The sequence below is a fragment of the Leucoraja erinacea genome, chromosome 12 (genome assembly GCF_028641065.1).
Source record: "Leucoraja erinacea ecotype New England chromosome 12, Leri_hhj_1, whole genome shotgun sequence".
In the NCBI taxonomy this organism is placed as follows: Eukaryota; Metazoa; Chordata; class Chondrichthyes; order Rajiformes; family Rajidae; genus Leucoraja; species Leucoraja erinaceus.
In genome coordinates this window covers 17,756,601-17,777,175 of record NC_073388.1, presented here as the reverse complement: position 1 = coordinate 17,777,175, position 20,575 = coordinate 17,756,601, and the positions used below count along the sequence as shown (strand labels likewise).

Genomic DNA, 20,575 nt, shown 5'->3' with positions numbered 1-20,575 from the left:
AAGGGGGAACGTTGCTCTTCGCTGGCCTCTTTGTACTGCTTCTTGAGGGACTTCAGCTCCTGCCGATCATGTGGATCTTTGCTGCTCTTTGGTTCATGGTGAAAGGTGTTCTGGCCAGCTTCTTCTCCACTGCTCCAAACTTTTCCACAGCTAGGCTGACAATGATTGTCGTCATCGTCCGCAGCCTTCGGTCCACATCTAGAAGCAGTTGCTTCTAGCACCTTGTCGACGTCCTCGTCGAAATGATGCCAGACTGCCGTCTTGCAGGTCTGTGGCCATTTGACTGGAACTTTCTCCGGAGATCTGTTCCGAGGGACTAGTTGCGCCACTTGGAGGCTTCGGGTGATTCTGGGCCTGGCTCCTCCTGCGTCTCACCAGGTAAAACACCCGTGCGATGTGACACTCCCTCTCCCTCCAAACACTTCATCCGGGTCTGGTGAATCTTCAGACCTCGGCTGCTCTTGCAGACGTTTCCACATCTGCATTTGATACTCGTAGTCGGTTTCCATTGCCATTAGTCGTTAACCTTTGATCCAACAAAATGCATTCACAATAGAAAATATATAATTAATATGAAACTTTCTCTATATTAGGTTCACTTTTCAATCACCAGAACAATTTTTAATCCTAAGGACAAGTTTACTAACGATGATAACTGCAAATACACGATTAACTAATGATTTGAAAATACAGTTGCCATACAAATGCAACCTAAATAAAATTGCTCAAAGAAATGTATAAAATCCACATAACCACAAAGTATTCAGCCACTGTAGTTCAGGTACTGCTTAAATCTAGGCAAGTTTCCTAAATCAGGCATCCCTCGCTTGTTGAGCAGTCATTCTGACTTACCTGAATATTCATGCTAGGTTTCCTTGTACACATCCAGGAGATGGCTTTTGTCACTGCATTTTCGGGAACTACCGAGGCAGGAATAAGGCATTTCAACATTCGCGTATTAAGCCTGTCAACTGTGAATGAAAGCATTCATATCATTAGGACTGCAATATCAAAATGAAAATATTTTGCTGCAAGAAGAAATTGAGAAGATACAAAATATTTTAACTTTGCCATGTAAATCCTAATTTTGAACTGTTGAGTTCGTGCATGTACACTGCAGGTACCATCATCCTTAACTTTGTCAGTTAACAAAACAAGCCTAATTGGAGATTTTCATAGGAGCATTAAATTAATATTTTGAGGAGAAAAACAAATTCCTACATGATCTTCTCCATCATGCTTTTTATTTCTCATTGACATTTTAATTTTAACAAACTTTCATCATAAAAGATCATTTACCTAGTCTGGCGCTCATAGCCACGTCCAGAAGTGCCTCAATCACATCTGGTAGCAAGCCCTTCTCAAAAGCAACGCCTTCAATTGTGTCCAGATAAAGATTTCCCTTTGATGGATTTCGCTCCTTTACTAAACCAAAATAAAAGGTAAAATTAATATATTTAATTATACATGGACAATTAATATATTTAAATATACATGAACAAGTTTGACTTTTCCATTTCCTGTCCAAACTAATGCAAGAACCGCTTTGAATATTAAATCGGTTTTACCCTCTCCACAAACAATGCCTGATCTTTTGAGTTTTCTGAGAATTCTCTTTCATGTCAAATTTCCAGCAACTGTTGTGTTCTACGTCTCAGTTTTTTTCAGGAGCTCAGTCTCTCCTGCTCTGATGGAGGTGCCGACTGTAAGGGAATTCCTGATCTCAGGGGAATCCCCGACCTCGCGGAGACTCACATACTGTACCTTTAAACACCGAGGAGGGCTTCATGGAATGCGGAAACTTGGCCGTCGGGCAGGACTACAAGTAAGACTGTAGCATGGGGGACTTCGGTCCCCTCTCCCTACCATCCTACTGGCCAATGTACAGTCACTAGCAAACAAAATGGAGGACTTAAGGGCAAGGCTGCTTTACCAAAGGGATCAGAGGAAATGCTCTGTGTTCTGTTTCACAGAGACATGGCTCACCTCCCAGCTCCCCAGACGCAGCGGTCCAGCCTGAAGGGTTCTCCATCCACCGTATGGATTGTGCGCTGGCACCTGGGAAAGGGAGAAGTCTGCCTCATGGTCAACTCTGCCCTCGACCACCGCTACACGATCATCAAGGATGTTTATCGCTCTATCCATCACCCTCACTTTAGTAAATCCATCCATACCGCTGTGCTGCTTCTTCCTGCCTGCAAGCAGCAAGAGGTGAGGACTGTACAGATCTGGTCGGGGGGGGGGGGGGGGGGGGCAGCAGAGGAACAACTCCAGGACTGTTTGGAGGCTGTAGAAGGACCTGAAAGAATACGCCACAGTCGCTACAGACTTCACAAAGAAATGTGTGGATCACTGCATCCCAACAAAAACCTTCAGAGTGTTTCCTAACCAGAATCCTTGGGTGAACCATGAAATTCGCATTCTTCTGAAGACCACATCTCGGGCATTCAGGTCTGGAGATACAGAGGTCTACAAGAAGTCCAGGTACGACCTTGGTAAGGCCATCAAAAAGGCCAAAAGGGACTTCTGCTCCAAGCTGGAGGATGAGATGGATGTTTGGCAGCTGTGGCGGGGGTTGAATGCAATCACCTTCTCCAAGGAGAAATCAGGAGGCAGCTCAAATGTCAGCAAAGCATCACTCCCTGACGAGCTCAATGCGTTTTACGCACGCTTTGATAGGGAGAGCACTGATGTGCCTTCCCAAGCCCCCATTCGCCGTGATGGTATTTTGGTCACAATCACAGAAGCCGACGTCAGATGATCCTTCAGAGGGGTGAACCCTCGGAAAGCGCCTGGACCTGATGGTATACCCAGACATGATATAAAAACCTGGACCAACTGGGTGGAGTTTTTACAGACATTTTCAACCTCTCACTTCTGAGGTCTGAGGTTCCCACCTGCTTTAAAAAGGCATCAATTATACCAGTGCCCAAATAGAGCAAGGTGACGTGCCTCAATGACTATTGACCAGCGGCGCTAACGTCGGTGGTGATGAAGTGCTTCGAGAGGCTGATCATGGCGCAAATCAACTCATACGTCGACAAAAACCTGGACCCACTGCACTTCACTTACCGCCACAAGAGATCAACCGTGGATGCGATTTGACTGGCTCTCCACTCCGCTCTGAACCACAAAAACTCATATGTCAGGATGTTATTCATTGACTAAAGCTCGGCATTTAATACCATCATCCCCTCCAAGCTGGTTACCAAGCTCTCAGATCTGGGTCTCTGCGCATCCCTCTGCAATTGGATTCTCGATTTCCTCATTCACAGATCACAGTTGGTCCGTATTGGTGGAAATATGTCATCCTCCATAACAATCAGCACGGGAGCACCTCAAGGCTGCCTGCTCAGCCCCCTGCTGTACTCACTCTATGCTCATGACTGTGTAGCCGAACATAGTGCAAACTCCATCATCAAGTTCGCTGACGACACCACTGTTGTGGGACGTATCACTGATGGGAACAAGTCAGAGTATAGAAGTGAGATCGACCGATTGACCAAATGGTGCCAGCACAAAAACCTGGCTCTCAACACCTGCAAAACCAAGGAATTGATTGTGGACTTCGGAAGCGGTAGGGGACTCACTCCCGTTTATATTAACGGGTCGATGGTGGAAAGGGTCAAGAACTTCAAATTCCTGGGTGTCCATATTTCCGAAGATCTCTCCTTGTTCCAGAACACTGATGCAATCATAAAGAAAGCACAGTGCCTCTACTTCCTGAGAAGATTACGGAGAGTCAGTATGTCAAGGAGGACTCTCTCGAACTTCTAAAGGTGCACAGTAGAGAGCATGCAGACCAGTTGCATCGTGGCTTCGTACGACAACCTGAGCGTCCAGGAGCAGAAAAGGCTGCAAAAAGTTGTAAACACTGCCCAGTCCATCATCGGCTCTGACCTCCCTACCATCACAGTCGCTACATCAAAAAGGCTGCCAGCATCAAGGGCCCACACCATCCTGGCCACACACTCATCTGACCGCTGCCATCAGGTAGAAAGTACAGGAGCCTGAAATCTGCAACATCCGGGTTCAGGAACAGCTTCTTCCCTACAGCCATCAGACTATTAAACACCCCTTTATACTTTTATACGCCTATTTCAGGTCACATCCCAGCTTCCTCCACTGCAGGGAAAACAAACCTAGCCTATCCTCTCTCTTTATAATTGAGATTTAATTTTGTTTTGAGAAACAGCATGGAAACAAGTCCTTCAGCCCACTGAGTCTATGCCAACCATCAATCACTTAGTTACATCAGATCTACGTTATCCCACTTCTGCGTCCACAAACTAGGGGCAATTTACAGAAGCCAATTAACCTAGAAACCCACTCGGCTTTGGGATGCGAGAAATAAACGAAGCACCCAGAGGCAACCCATGGCCATACAATACAATATACAGTACCGTTTTTTTGTCATTTGAACCTCACATGAAGTTCAAACGAAATTTGGTTTCTGCAGTCATACAAGAAAAGAACCAAGGCACACAACAACACAATTTACACAAACATCCATCACAGTGAATCTCCTCCTCACTGTGATGGAAGGCAAAGTCTTGTCTCTCCCCTGCTCTCCATTCCTCTCCCGAAGTCAAAGCCCCCGGCGGGCGCTAGCAAGTCCCACGGTGACTTAAAGCCGCGCCATGTAAGGCCCTGCTCCGGGTCCCGATGTTGGAGCCCCCGGCGGGCACTAGCAAGTTCGCGGCCATTTAAAGCCGCACCGGGCGATGTAAGGCCCCGCCCCAGGTCACTTTCAACCCCGCAATTCGAGCGGGAGAAGTCGCCGTTGCCGGTGTCCCGCAAAGCGGTCTCCCACCAGGGACCCACGAGCTCCCGGTGTCACCATCCACCGGAGTCGGGTCGCAGCAGCGCGCCACCACAGCTCTCCATTCTCCGAACTGGCCAACTCTACTATGGTAGGTCCGCAGCTCCGCGACTTGAGCTGTCGCTCCGGTTGGAGGCCGCTCCACGATGCTAGGCCCCAACGGCAACCCGACAGGGAAAGGTCGGGTCCCCATACAGGGAAGAGATCTAAAAGTTTCCCCCACCCACCCCCCACACATACACAGTCAAAAACCCTCGACAAACTATACACTCAACAGGACAATAAAATTAAAAAAGACAGGCGGACTGCAGAGGCCGCTGCGACGTCGGTCGCGCCGCCAACCCGCCAATGAGAAAATGCGCAAACTCCACACAGACATCACCCGAGATCAAGATTGAACCCGTATCTTTGGCGCTGCGAGGCAACAGTTCTACCAGCTGCGCCACTGCATGGTCAATTAAAAGTGTTATAATCCAAGCAACATGATGTTCCCCCAACACAATATTTACCACCCACACATAGCCCCCAACTGCGCAGGCGCAGTTTATTTCCCCTTATCCCCCAGCATTCCCACCCCCTCTTCTTTTTCCTCCCTCACCTCTCCCTCCCTCTCCTTTCCCCTACCCTCAGTCACTCCCTCCCTCCATAACTCCTCTCCCCTCCCTACACCTATGCCATTATCCCACACCTCACCTCCCCATCCTCCTCCATTATCCCTCCCGACCTCCCCCACTTCCCTCCTCTCCCTCTATTCACTCCATACCTCCCCCACTCCTCTCCTATTCCCCCTCCCCCCCCACTCTCCCTCAATCCCCCCAGTCTCCCTCCTCGCATCCCCAGGATCTTTCCCCTCTCCTCCTCCCCTCCCTCCCTCACCTCTCCTTTTCCCTTCCCCCATAAAAAGCAACATCTGCAGTTCCTTCCTCCACAGGTCATTTCACTGTTAGCTGTGGTTTAGGTGTGTGTGCTCACGTGTGCCCGTCAGTTGATCAATCTCACAAACTGCTAGGGGGAGTCCAGAACCAGGGTTCACAGTTTAAGAATAAGGAGTAGGCCATTTAGGATTGATATAAAGAAAATCGTTTTCACTCAGAGTTGTTAATCTGTGGAATTCTCTGCTACATCCAGTTAATTGGCAGTGGAGGCCAATTAACTGGATGTATTCAAGAAAGATTCAGCTCTTAGGGCTAAGGGAATCAAGGGATATTGGGGAAAAGCCAAAATGGGATACTGATTTTAGATGATCAGCCATGATCATATTGAATGGAGGTGCTGGCTCGAAGGGCCAAATGGCCTACTCCTATACCTGTTTTCTCTGTTTCTATAACTTGCCCACACCAGCCACAAGAGTCCTACCAGCCTGTGTTTGGTCCATATCCCTTCAAACCTGTCCTATTCGTGCACATAACTGGTTCTTAAATGTTGGGATAGTCCTCTTCTGGCAGTTTGTTCCATACACCCACCACCCTACGTGTGAAAAAGTCACCCCTCAGATTCCTATTAAATCTTTTCCCCTTCACCTTAAACCTTTGTCCTCTGGTCTTTGATTCACCTACTCTGGGCAAGAGACTGTGCATCTACCCGAACTACTCCTCTCATGATCTCATACACCTCTACGAGTTCACCCACCCCATCCTCCTGCCCTCCAGGGAATAGTCCCACCCTACTCAACCTCTTCTTATAGCTCAGACCCTATACTCAATACTATGACTGATGAAGGTAATTGTCCCAAAAGCCTTTTTGACCACCTTATCTACCTGTGACTAGACCTTCAAGGAACTATGCACCAGCATTCTTAGATCCCTCTGCTGTACAACACTCATCAGAGCCCTACCATTCACTGTATAGGTCCTGCCCATGTTAGACTTCCCAAAATGCAACACCTCACATTTCTCTGCATTAAATTCCATCAACCATTCCTGAGCCCACTTGGCCAATCAATCAAGATTATTCTGAAATTTTCCACAACCATTTTCACTATCTGCAAAACAATCCACTTTTGTATCATCAGCAAATTTGATAATCTTGCCATGTACTGTATGTTCTCATCCAAATCATTGATGTAGATGACAAACAGTAACAGGCCCAGCACCGAACGCTGGGGCACACCACTAGTCTCAGGCCTCCAGTCGGAGAAGCAACCTTCCACCATCACCCTCTGCTTCCTTCCATGAAGCCAATTCGGGTATCTCTCCTTGGATCCCATGTAATCTAACCTTCCAGAGCACCCTACCATGCGGAACCTTGTTGAATGCCTTACTGAAATACAGCATCTACTGCTCTGCCCTCATCTACCTTTTTGGTCAAGTCTTCAAATAACTCAATCAGGTTATACCTAGTCTTCCTGTATGAATCTGCATTGCTAGACTAGAATGCCCGACTTCTAGGCTTCAGAATATTGGAGCCCTCTTGGTCTATTTATAAATTCTTGCTTGATGAACACCAGGATGTGTTTAGTTGGAACACACTCGTCGACATATTTCATCATGAAGTCAGTAACAACCTTGGCTAATCCCTTGTGGTCTCCAAACATGCCATACTTCCCTCCCTTTTAACTTCGCTACTTTCCCTATAATTTGCTGTTAAATCTTTCCCGTATTACCCATTCTTTTCCATAGAATTGATTGTTTTAATTCTCCCCTAAGATTTCACTCATTCAATAGAATTAACCCTGTGAATCCAAGCCGACATCTCAGTTGCCAGTCTACAAATTTGCAACTTATGCTGAGCAATTCCCACAGGCTATCCTCATTCAGGGCCTGCAGAAACAAGGAACTGAGATATGGAGATGATAGAAACATAGAAAACAGGTGCAGGAGTAGGCCATTCGGCCCTTCGAGCTTGCACCGCCACTCAATATGATCATGGCTGATCATTCAACTCAGTACCATGTACCTGCCTTCTCTCCATACCCCCTGATCCCTTTAGCCACAAGGGCCACATCTAACTCCCTCTTAAATAAAGCCAATGAACTGGCCTCAACTACCTTCTGTGGCAGAGAATTCCAGAGATTCACCACTCTCTGTGTGAAAAATGTTTTCCTCATCTCGGTCCTAAAAGATTTCCCCCTTATCCTTAAACTGTGACCCCTTGTTCTGGAGTTCGTATTGTTGGGTTCAGATACGACAATGCAGGAGTAGTTCAGCGGGTCAGGCAAATTCTGCCTGACTGGCTGAGCGACTCTAGCATTCTGTGTCTTCTCATTAATATCTTGGTGCTCCTGGATGTCAAGTTTGAGAACCCATTTACAGATCGCCTAACTTCACCCAACATACTCATGATACTGTGGTATCCTCAACAACTCCATATCTCCACACGCTGCCGGCTCTTCCTTTCATTCAACTCTCTTTTGGCGTTTCGATCATTTGATGAACCGAGGATTAATCAATAACGCTACTCCTGGGCAGAGATCTTGCTCCTGGGTGAGACCAGCCCGCAAAGTGAGGCACGCCCACCCTGCTCAATCCAGCATTTTGAGCTCTTAAATAATGGGATGCGGTCGTCTGTCACACTTACCGGTACTAAAGTACTCGACTGCTTTCTGCAGCGACTCCAGGCCGCCGCCGCCATCAACAACAATTGCGGCGGCGGCGGCGGCGGCCTCTCTGAGGCGAATACTCGGCGCCCGGCTCCGCTCCATTCTGACGCATTCAAAACATCGCGCGCGTCCCACCGACCGTTAGCGCCTGCGCAGCACAGCGGACAGGCGGGTCTCGCGCTCCGTCCGTGGCCAACGGTATCGGCGCATGCGCAGAAAGAGTGAACCTCGTCCCCCCCCTCGTCCCCTCGCTCCCTCGCTCCCCCCTCCCTCCTCCCTCCTCCCTCCTCCCTCCTCCCTCGGAACAAAGCTAATGGGTGGAGCTTTAGGGAACCGGCGACCGAACGAAAGAAGTGTGTACGAAGGAAGTGCAGATGCTGATTCAAAGGTTTAAACTGAAGATGGACACAAAAAGCTGCAGTAACTCAGCGGGACAGGCAGCATCTCTGGGAAGAAATAATGGGTGACGTTTCGAGTCGAGACCCTTCGCCAGACTGACTGAACGAAAGAAGTTGTCGTTGTCTTGTTAACAGCGAACATTACACACAAATATGTGCAGTTCGGGCTATCGCTCCAAAGACCAGGTTTCCATCCTTACCACGATGCTGTTGATGCTGGAGTTTCCACGTTCTCCCTGTGTTAATGCGTGGACTTCCGTCGTGTACGTTACACACAGTGATTTAACCCACAGGATAGCTTAGTGACAAATGAACTTGAATTTATGGGGGTAAAAAAACTGGATGACAGCGGATCAGGCAGTATCTCTGGTGAAAAGGAATAGGTGACGTTTCGGGTCGAGGCAGAAAACCAGCAAGGACTAAATGGCAACTATCACACTCACAGTAAGTAGGATACATATGCTGGAACCGTGAAAGGCAGATATGCTAGAAATCTGAGATACAATACCAAAATTACCCAGAGATCAAATAGCATTGGCGGAGATTGGACAAACTGAGTGAGTGCTGCAGGTGGATGACGTTGCATTCGAACAGGTCAAGAAAAGGCTAGTTATCTATAATTGTTAAATTCTCAAATATAGAGCTCAGCCGGATAAAGAATTGAAGTGATAGACGGTTCACACGGTTACCTTGTGAACTCACGAGTTTTAGAGCAGGAAACAGGTAGTTTGAGGAATGTGCCATTGCCAGGCATGAACTACCAATAGGGTGATTTCACCAAAGGTCAAATGAGCGTAGATCCCCCCCCCCTCACGTGACCGAAAATTTTAACTGGAGGACATCTCTCAGTTTGGTACATGTAAGTGAATGGGGAAACACGCACTTTCCCACCCGTTAAAAACATGGAAAACGGCCGATTTTTGAGCTGAAATTTTCTGTGCTAGTCGGGGTGACCGTGGAGAACAGCGACCTAAATTTTCAGGCAAAAAAAAAGATAGAAAGTGAGGTAATTACAAGAGGGAACTGAAGGTAGAAAGCGGCGGTAAGGCATTATTAACTTACTTTTGATGAAATTCAGCGAGCAGACGCGATAATTCCCGATATTTTGGATCTTAAAATCACCACGGCAATTGTCAGCTGTTCACTTCCGCCGCTTTCTACCTTCAGTTCCCTCTTGTAATTACCTCACTTTCTATCTTTTTTTTAATGTGTTTTATCTTGAATCCTTTGGTATCTAAAACGTTTCAGAAGTGATAAATCTGGCTGTAAAATTTTAAAATCGCCCATTGTCCTCAAGTGGAATTTTTACATTCAAACCGAAAACGCTTCTGAAGCTAAATTTATGATTAAAAAAATCTCCAGACTTACGAGTGGTGTGTGGAAACGTAAGTTTTCTATCATTATGCTATTGAGATGTATATTTTGGCAAATAATAAAACGTCCTGACAGCTTAAACACTCACTCGCTTTCAATATTATCAATTTGCTGATTATGTCCAATTAGCAGCTAACAATTTTGCCATTCCTAGGCTTGCATCTGCGTAAAATGTAATTCAAAGCCCACGTATGGTTTGCGATTTTTTTTTTTTTTAATGATAAAGTTAGCTTCAGAAGCGTTTTCTGGAATTAAAATGAAATGGGCAATTATTTTCCATGAAATTATTTCCGTGACATTTGTAATCTGAGATGACCAAGTCTTTCAAGGGTGAAGTTAGGAGAGTAGTGGAAACTAGAGAGAATGGTAGAAATTAAAAACACATCAAATGGTAGTTGATTTTTTTAAAAATACGAATTAAAAACTCAAGACCATTAAGACTTTTATTAAACAAAGATATTAAGGGAGAGAAAATATATTGAGTTAGCTCACATATCAGTCATGATTTCATTGATTCATGGAACAGGCTCAAATGGCTAAATGTTATACTTTTGAGAGTTGTTCAATTCCTTATGTAAAATAGGTTGATTTTTTTTCATTCAAACCAATCAAATATTTTTACAATTTCATTACAGTCTAAAACTCAGAAACTCAGATACATTAACTCATTCTCAGTATTTCAGTATATTATTTTCAAATACAAGAGTAATCAATATTACTGGTCATTAATCAGTCAGAATATTGAATATAGATGTAAGGAAGTCGTGTTACAGTTACATAAGACATTGGTGAGGCCACATTTAGGGTATTGTGTTCAGTTTTGGTCACCATGTTATAGAAAAGATATTGTCAATCTGGAATGGCTGCAGAGAAGATTTACAAGAATAGTGCCAGGACTTGAGGGCCTCAACTATAGTGAGAGGTTGAGCAGGCTGAGACTGTTCCTTGGAGCGCAGGAACATGTGGGGTGATCTTATTAAGGTGTACAAAATCATGAGAGGAATAGATCGGGTAAATATACAGTCTTTTGCCAAGAGGGGGTGAATCTGTTAATATTGGCCAAATTAAAGACACCATAAAATGGAGGATCCCTGCACTTGTCAGAATTGTTTAACCCTTGTCAGCTGAACTTTGCAGGCTTTGATTGGCGCCAGCCAGTCTAGGCTCAGACTGGTATGCAGGATGGTGAGGGGCCCAGGTGTTCTCCCTGTTTCTCTTAAATTGATAACATGTATAGCAGTTTTGCAAATGAACCTTAAATGCGTCATTTCGATTGGATCACTGCAAAAGCATTGTAAATAGAAAAATAATGTTGCGAGACGGTCATCCTGTTAATCGATGATTGGTCGAACTGTTGAGCCTTGGAGAAACTGTTTGAATCTCAGGCAACGTGTTTTAATAGTAAGATTGAAAGAGAACTTACCAGTTCGAGGTTTGATCTGTATTTTATGAGGAGTTACGATGAGGGATTACGTGAAGAACCCGCTCAGTGCGCAGGCGCGGCATACTTCCAAGCAGCGGTGTGGAATCACAGATAGACACAGTTATTTGAAGTAAACATAGTAAAGATAAGGAGACATCAGTTTACTAGTTTGATCTATATATTGAGGGTGGGAGCGGAGGGCACGTAATCCCTCATCGTAACTCCTCATAAAATACAGATCAAACCTCGAACTGGTAAGTTCTCGTTTAATCTTACTATTTTACTTCGGAGTCACGTGAGTGACTACGTGAAGACTTCAAAGGTCTGTGATTTCAAACCGTGTGAAACAGTTTTTATTTCACTCACTGCCGAAGTTCTTGAGGGAGGAAGTGTTATCGTAATCAACCAAAGAATCTGTTTTTTCAAGAAACAGAAAGGTGTTTATTAACAATAACAAAAAATAAATTGCTCCCCCGGGCTTAAATTAAAGATTTGCAGTTTGTAATATTCTATCTGCAAACAAGTCAGGCTGCATCAACGGCTTATTATAAAACGTTCTGAACGTCGTTTCCCTCGACCATCCTGCCGTATTGAGAATGTGGTCAACCGGGACGTCCATTCGTTCTGCCGTTGATGTCGATGCTGCCCTAGTGGAATGGGATTTAAAAGTATTAGTGTCTATTCCGGCAGCTTTCAGCACCTGTTTGAGCCACCGTGAAATGGTTTGGCTCGTTACCCGTCCATGAGGTTTCTTGTGGCTGACCCATAAGGCTTTTTCACTCCCTCTGAGATTGTGGGTTGTGTCTAGGTATTGTTGTAGATGGGTCACGACACACAACCTTGGCTCTGGTGGGTAGGCCCGGAATACCACCGGTGGATTGGGCGTTCCTGGCCTGCTTTGTTTCACCAGACCTAGAATGATGAACGTAATCTGGTCTGGGGTGATCACCATGTTGTCCAGTCTTAATTTGTGCAGTGACTGGACCCTCTGAGCGGATACGAGTGCCATTAGCATGAGCGTTTTTAATGTAGATTGCTCGAGGCTGAGGGATCTAGCTGGTGGCCATCCCCTGAGGTATGTCAATACCACACTGATATCCCAAACATGGGTATACCTGGGTTTCGGGGGCTTAATATTAAAAATGCCCTTCATGAGTTTTACCACCAGTGGATGGGATCCCATGGCCTGCTGTCCTGCTGGTTTTTGGTAAGCAGACAGGGCGCTTCGTGCTGTATTGATGGCACTGTAACTGATCCTTTCGTCATGGTGTAGATGGGCCAGGAACTCCAGCACGTCGGTGGTTGTGGCAGTTTCATATGTTGTCCCTGTTTCCTGGCAGTACTTTTCCCATTTTTTGATGTAGGTTAAATACTGCTTCCTGGTGGATGTTCGCAGGGATGCCGACATGGTGGTGATAGTTCGTTCGGATAATCCCAGTCCCTGGTAAGGTCTATTCAAAACCTACAACCCAGGAGTTTGATGTGTTCATGGCATGGGTGGCTTATGCCGGATACTGGGTGAGTCAACAACCGTGGGTCACTAAGGAAAACCATAGGTGACTCGACCACCATGTCGTGAAGGACTGGGAACCATGGCTGTGTAGGCCAGTCGGGCACGATCAAAATCCCAGAAGCAGAGTCAATCTGTATTTTTCGAAGTACCCGACTGATGAGGCAGAAGGGAGGGAAAGCATAGAAGAAGAAATTTCCCCAATCCAGCGTGAAGGCATCTACCACTGCTGCCTCTGGGTCTGGTTCCCAAGCCACATACATAGGTAACTGGTGATTCAGTCTTGATGCAAACAAATTGATATCTGGCGTTCCATATTGCTTAATAACTTTAGCAAAGATTTTAGGGTTTAACATCCATTCGATGTTATCATTAAATTTTCGTGACCTGGTGTCTGCCACTGTATTTAGCTTACCTGGTAGATAGGCAGCTGATAACCAAATATGTCTTTCGACACACCATTGCCAGATCATATTGACCAATTTGTCGCATGTTAATGATTTTATGCCACCCCATATGGTTAACATAAGCCACCACCGTAGTATTATCAATCTGTAACCGCACATGCACGTGCTGCATTTTAGATGCATATGCTTTTAAACCATAATAGGCGGCCAACATTTCTAGATAATTGATGCCCAGTGTGTGTAGTAAAGATGATTCTGGTTTAGTCCATCTGCCACCTGTGCTGGATATGGAGTTAGTTGCTCCCCAGCCTTGAGCACTGGCATCTGTTTTAATAACTAAAGTAGGGTTGGTGATGATGATAGGGCTGAAACTGTGCCAAACATTCTCTGCCCACCACTGTAGCTCTGATATAGCTTCAGTGGGTAATTTCATGATTCGGTCATAGTGACCCGAATATCGTTGTAGTGCATGTACCTTTGCTCTTTGTAGATTTTGATAGTGCAAAGGTCCGAATTGTGTAGCCGGAATTGCTGCTACAATTATCCCAATCACTCTAGCCACTTGTCGAATAGTTGGTTGTTTGTTGACCATTAAGTTGTTGCATGATTGTGCTAATGCAACCATCTTTTCCCTTGGCAAAGTAACAGTCATATGGATTGAGCTGATAGTGAAGCCCAGGTAATCCATGGTAGTAGATGGCTTCAACCTAGATTTATCTGGATGTAGGACGAACCACAGCCAATTCCTTCGTTTTTCCTAATATGAGGATATCATCCAGATATGCCATGACTATATGCTTTTGTTTCCTTAGTATTCCCATGGCTACTTTTAATATTTTTGTGAATAGTCTAGGGGCTGAAGTTAGACCACTGGGCAATGCTCTATACTGACACAGCTGCCCCAACCAGATAAATTTTAGGTATCTGCAATGATCCTTGTGTATGGGTATTAGATAGTAAGCATCTTTAATATCAATGCTTGCCATAAAGTATCCTTTGGAGATCAGTTGTCTGGCAGTAACAAACGTCTCCATCTTGAAATGTATATACTCAACAAATTTATTTAGTGATGTTAAGTCAATGATGATTCGACATCCACCATCTTTTTTGGTTTTAGTGAATTTGTTCGAAACAAATTCCAAAGGTTCATGTTTGGTCTTTTTGATGACCCCCTTTGCAATAAGCCTCTCCAGTTCAGCTTGTCCCTCCCGCTTTTCTTTCTCGGAGGGAGAAAATACCCTTTGGGGCCAATGTTGAATTGGCGGCAATATCTCTGATTTAAATTCAATTTTGTATCCACTAATACTGTTGAGTATATACTTGTTACTTGTGACAGTACCCCATGCTTTTTTGAACAAGTGTAATTGCCCCCCTGTTAGTAGAGCACCCTTGTTCTCTATATGCTGGCAGGAACCAGACCCACCTACCTCCATGGTTATTGTCGTTTTCTCTGCTTTTTCTTGTAGGCTCTGTTTGCCTGATATGCTTGCGATGTTGGGGGGCGGCGCATTTGGGGGGCGCCCGCTCTGGGCCCTGATCTAAAAAAGACCTTTGGGGGTAGTAATAAGCGGTCCCCGAGCTTTCACCAGTCCCTGGTTGTGGACGTCGACTGGTGGATGCCGAGGGGTGCTGCCGGCTGGGTGTCGGATGCGTTGTCCTGCTCGTTCCCGGGCCTGCCCTCATGAGGCCGAAAGGTTTTGCTGCCTCTTCCATGTCCTTCAATCTCTTGTTGAGGTCTTTCCCAAATAGCAGTGCGTCTGTTTCTGCTGTAGGGGTTTTGCATAACCCCGCAAATTTGGGATTGAGGGCAGGTCTTATGTTGTCCTGCCGGAGATTGTTAATCTTGAATTGTGTGTTGCACATCAGTGCTAGCACATCTTGTTGGCAGGTATCCATATCTATGTGTTCCGTGGAACGAGCAAAGGTCGTGATGGCCGACGTCAGGAGCCTTAGGATCCGCTGCAGTTTTAATTCCTGGTTCCGAATCTGTTGCCCCAGCTGCCTCCAAATTTGATTATTCACACTCTTTACCTTGAGTGCCTCACAGTTATCTGGTGCTGTGTATTCCTCCAAGGCTTCCAAAAGGACTTTCTCCTGTAAGGCCTTGTTGGAGAGGTGGTTTATGCTGGCCGCCATCTTTGGTTCCAGCGATCTTCCTGCGCGTGGGGTTGCTGCATAGCGGTCCACGACACCCAGCAGCTCTTCGTGCTCCTGCTCCCCTTGCATACTCCCGAACTCGTCCGCCAGCCCCTGTTGCAGACCAGCCCAGCCCTGGTCACCTGTGGTAGCCTCTAATAATGAGGGAGCAGAGGGCAGTGCACAAGACACTGTAGAGGAGGCAACTGACCTACCTCCGTGAGAACGCTCTGGTTGCGTATCTCGGTGGAGTATTTGCTCCAGGAGCTGTTGAATACAGCTCAGGCGGCTGTCTCTCCTCCGTTTTGGTGGAGACATTTCCCCCTCCGACGAATCGGAAATGACCGGCCGGCTTGTTTTCCTGGTTGCTTTCCTCCCTGTCCGCTGTTCAGGTATTAGCGGCACTGGGGTTGGCTCGGCCTCAGGGATAGCGGAGCGCTCGAAGAGCGGCCCTGCCGCCTGTGGCTGCCGCCCTGATATTGAACCCTCCTCTGGTGGAGTCGGGCAGGGGGCAGTTCTCTTTGAGAGTCGTTTTTGGCGTGAACTCATTTTGTCGCACTCAACTCTCCTTCCGTGAATTTTTTCTCCTGTTCAATATACTCACCTGACGGTCCGTTTTTAAACTGCAGCTGGAGAGCCTGACTCCAGCTGCCGCCGGTGTTGCACTGCTGGCGTTAATGCCGCGCCTGCGCACTGAGTGGGTTCTTCACGTAGTCACTCACGTGACTCCGAAGTAAAATGTTTGTTCATGTTTGCTTCCTTTTGGAGCTTTCTTTCAAATACAATGTATTAGCTACTGTATTATTGGGTTTGGGAAATGTCTGCATGTATGGGGTTAATCGATATCTGTAATTGGATTGGAAAGAGACCACCCCCACGTGGCTCGGCCCCTCGAGGTCCGGGGACCTATAAAAATCCGCTGCCACGAGGTCCTGTGTCGATCTTCTGGGAAAGCGCTTCGGACTGCATGACCCTCTGGAGTGTCTCTGAGCGAGGCCAAGAGGGCTTGATCAGGCAGATACGAGGATCAAACCCGCGGTGGTTAGGTATAGTAGTTGAAATGTAATTGTGTTTTGTCAAAATAAACTTTAGATGCGCAAGTGCTTGACTCAGTGATTCTTGACTGAAACTAGACTGGGGGGAAGCTTAAAATGAGCTATTTACATATCGAGAACCAGAGAACAGGTTTAAGGCAAGTTTTTCACTGTACCTCAGTACACTTGACTAAAAACTGAATTAAACTAAAGGGGGGAAAATAGGAACCTGTGTGGTAACTTTTTTTTGGGTGTATGGAACGAGCTGCTGAAATAAGTAGTGGAGGCATGTACTCTTGCAATGTTTAAAAAACATATAGACAGGTACATGAATAGGATAGGCTTTGGGCGGCATGGTGGCGCAGCGGTAGAGTTGCTGCCTTACAGCACTTGCCGCGCCGGAGACCCGGGTTTGATCCTGACTATGGGTGCTTTCTGTACGGGGTTTGTACGTTCTCCCCGTGACCACTTGGGTTTTCTCCGAAATCTTCAGTTTCTTCCCACACTCAAAGAAGTACAGGTTTGTAGGTTAATTGGCTTGTGGAATGTGTAAATTGTCCCTAGTGTTTGTAGGATAATGTTAATGTGCGGGGATAGCTGGTCGGCGCGGACTCGGTGGACCAAAGGGCCTGTTTCTGTGCTGTATCTCCAAACTAAACAAGGGATATAGGCCAAACGCAGGCAGTTCGGGCGAGTGTGGATGGGGCAAGGTGGGCCAAAGGGCCTGTTTCCAAAGAATAAACTGGGTGTTTTCAGTAATCAGTTTGCAGCAAATAAAATTGCCACTTACCACAAATTATGACATTAAATATATATAAATGGTACTATTGTGATTATTTTTTATAAATGCATAACTATAATACAAATTAGATGAATTTTATTAATGATTTGCATGTTTCAATCAATTCTGGCTTCTTTAGCTCAACCCGTGTGTTTATTTCCTTTTCATTTCTTCGAGGATGTTATCTGGAAAATATAAATCTGCTTAAGGACAATGATCTGGATGTTTGCTCAGCCTTTTAAAAGAATATAAATACTGAGTCCCACTTCACTGTCAAAACAAAGGCAAAAATTATTCAAACTTAATCCGCTTCCATTCAATCAACTGCCACGGATACAAATAATGTCATACACAAGAAAGGGCAGATGTTGGTTGACAAAAAGTGAACACACAGTGCTGGAGTAACACAAAGACGCAGCAGAATTTTGGAAAAGTCATCCCGTCACCCATTCCTTCTCTCCAGAGATGCTGCCTGTCCCCGCTGAGTTAAAGAGTGCCCACGGTAGACTCACGAGTCACTACGGTAAACTCAAGGGCTACTACGTTCTTACAACGAGCTAAAAAGTTTAATTTTTTTACTTCAAGAGTAAATTTGACTTGTGGAAATCTTTCATCATGTTGAAATCTTTCCATTAAAGCATGCCCAAGAAAAGCAATGTACAGAAAATCATGAAACTAAATGCTCCGCATCCACATTTAAGATTATAACAATGTAGGGCATAGATTCTCTGCTGAGAGTATAAAACTTGCCTTATCTAGTAAGGCAACACCCAACACCCACTCCTGCACAGGACTAATGCAGAATTATTTTGGCTTGTTTCCAAGTCGCACTTTCTAGTTGCGTAAATCACAATGTCATTTATCCAACAGTTAATAAAAATGAAAATGAAAATACTTTGATAAAGTACACTCAACTCTTACCTTGTAGCCATTGTATTCCATCTTGAATTCCCTCCCCTGTCATAGCACTGCAAGGACTACAAAAAAATAAATGTCATACACAAGAAACACCCCCGACAGCCCCCGCCTCAAGCCCTCCCCCGGCTCCAGGACGCTCATCCGCCCTACAGCCCCGCATCAAGCCCTCCTACTTCCCCGGCTCCAGGACGCTCGCCATGTCACCCACTCACCTCCCCTCCCCTCCCCCGACAGCCCCTGCCTCAAGCCGTTCCCCTGCTACAGCACACTCACCCCCTCCCTCGACAGCCCCGCCTCAAGCCCTCCCCCTCCCCTGGCTCCAAGACGCTCCCCCCCCCCCCCCCCCCTGACAGCCCCTCCGCCTCAAGCCCTCTCCCGGCTCCAGGACACTCGCTCCCCCACGCGACAGCCCCCGCCTCAAGCGCAACTTCATTGCCGCCCTGCTGGAGAAAACGGGGCCAGCGGTGATCTCTCTCATCATCATCAACACCACAGTCACATCTGTGGAGTCTTCCTGGGAACCATCATCTTCAAGGACCTTAAATGGGGGGCCACCATTGACTCCACAGTCAAAAAGTCACACCAGAGGATGGACTTCCTGCAGCAGCTGAGGAATCGTAATCTGCCGCAGGCAATGATGGTCCAATTCTATACAGCCAACATAGAGTCTGTCCTCAACTTCTCCATCATGGTCTGATTTGGCTCAGCCACTAAGCACGACATCCAGAGGCTGCAGTGAATCGTCCAATCAGCTGGGAAGGTTATTGGCTGCGACCTTCCCTCCATTGACGAACTGTACACTGCAAGGGCCAGTAAGCGAGCGGGTAAGATCATCTCTGCCCCCTCTCACCCTGGCCATAAACTCGTTGAATCACTTCCCTCTGGAAGGCGACTGCGGACTGTGAAAGCTGCTACAGCCAGACAATCTGTAGCCTCCTTTTGCTTTAGTATTTTATTTAATTCACATGTTTAATCAATAATGTTTTATTATTAATGTGTTATGTGTCATTCCTAACTGTCACTGTATGTCATGTTGTCACTTGAAGGCGAAGCACCAGGGCAAATTCCTTGTATGTGAATACTTGGCCAATAAACCTATTAAATTATTCATTCAAAAAAAAACCTTTGAGAACAATAACAGAATAGAATAGAATAGAATGCCTTTTATTGTCATTCATTCAAAACATTCAAACATTCAAACAACTTGGTCTGAACAAAATTGCATTTCTACAGTCTTAACATTACAAAAAAAACCAAGACCCACACTTAACACAATTTACACAAACATCCATCACAGTGAATCTCCAACACCTCCTCACTGTTATGGAAGGCGAGTCTTATCGTTTCCCTTTGTTCTTCTTTGTCCAGCAGTCCAACTACAACGTCAAGGCGACTGGGGCTCCCGACGCTAAAGACTTCGGCGGGCGATGGTAAGTCCCGTGGCCGTTAGGCCACGCCGGGTGATGTTAGGCCCCGCTCCTAGTCATTTAAACCCCGCGATTCCAGTGGGAGAAGTTGCCGTTGCGGAAGCTCTGAAAAGCGGTCTCCCACCAGGGACCTGCGAGCTACCGATGTTCCTGTCCACCAGGCCTGCGGCAGGAGCCTCCGAAGCTCCGAAGTCGGGTCGCAGCCGCGTGCTACCACGTGTGTGTGTGTGTGTGTGTGCAGGGGGTGGTTAGTGTGTGTGTGACGCCGCAGGCTGCCCCCCCTCCCCGGAACCGTGCATTGAGAGGACGGGACCCAAACGTGTCTCACTTAGTCTAGTATATTATTAAAACTCTCATCTTGTTTGGATGTCTGCTTGCGTGCGTGTGAGATCCTGAAATTATGCCAAAATGGTACACAATAATGCTAAAATCTTTGCACCACATTACTTACAATTGTCCTGTCGTGTGTTTTAAACAAGTCTCGTTCAGATTGATGTTATATTTTACATGTTATCACATTTTTAAGTTTACAAAATCCAGTTTGAAAACGAATCACTTCAACACTTCAGTGCCAGTTGCTGGCAGTTACAACTATGATCTCATTTGCAACAATGTTGCAATCATAGAACACTTATGGGCCTGTCCCACTTCTTCGACTTTTTCAATGACTGCCGGCAACCGTCATATGTCGTTGCAGGTTGCCGAAAAATTTTCAACGTTGAAAATCCAGCAGCAGCTCGAACAAGGTACGACTCTTTGGGCGACTACTCACGACCATACAGGCTTCACCCCATGACATGTCGCCAG

General features: G+C 46.1%; 3 protein-coding genes across 13 annotated transcripts in view; 1 reads left to right on the top strand and 2 right to left on the bottom strand.

The window, feature by feature from the left end:
• cenpi (centromere protein I) overlaps positions 1-8,509 on the bottom strand; it is a 47,942-nt gene extending 39,433 nt beyond the window's left edge. The window contains exons 1-3 of one of the 2 annotated variants that reach the window (XM_055643685.1): positions 8,339-8,509; positions 1,300-1,425; positions 853-971 (exon numbers count right to left, since the gene is read on the bottom strand). In XM_055643685.1, the coding sequence (XP_055499660.1) occupies positions 853-971; positions 1,300-1,425; positions 8,339-8,462 (369 nt within the window). In that variant the 5' untranslated portion in view covers positions 8,463-8,509. The remainder of the gene's footprint in view (positions 1-852; positions 972-1,299; positions 1,426-8,338) is intronic. The other variant, XM_055643686.1, reaches the window with a different exon arrangement.
• A 143-nt stretch (positions 8,510-8,652) lies between these two features.
• The window catches only part of LOC129702110 (uncharacterized), a 27,132-nt gene continuing 15,209 nt past the window's right edge, over positions 8,653-20,575 (top strand). For 3 of the 9 annotated variants that reach the window (XR_008724330.1, XR_008724328.1, XM_055643680.1), the window contains exons 1-2: positions 8,653-9,202; positions 19,713-19,771. Coding sequence is in view for 4 of the 9 variants with exons in the window: in XM_055643680.1 (XP_055499655.1) it covers positions 19,769-19,771 (3 nt within the window). In the remaining 5 variants the exon portion in view is untranslated. Of the gene's footprint in view, positions 9,203-19,709; positions 19,772-20,575 lie in introns of all 9 variants that reach the window. The other 6 variants (XR_008724329.1, XR_008724327.1, XM_055643679.1 and 3 more) reach the window with 3 other exon arrangements.
• The window catches only part of LOC129702111 (ADP-ribosylation factor-like protein 6), a 21,411-nt gene continuing 18,334 nt past the window's right edge, over positions 17,499-20,575 (bottom strand). For both annotated transcript variants that reach the window (XM_055643683.1, XM_055643684.1), the window contains exons 6-7: positions 18,345-18,400; positions 17,499-17,608 (exon numbers count right to left, since the gene is read on the bottom strand). In XM_055643683.1, coding sequence (XP_055499658.1) covers positions 17,577-17,608; positions 18,345-18,400 — 88 coding nt within the window. In that variant the 3' untranslated portion in view covers positions 17,499-17,576. The remainder of the gene's footprint in view (positions 17,609-18,344; positions 18,401-20,575) is intronic.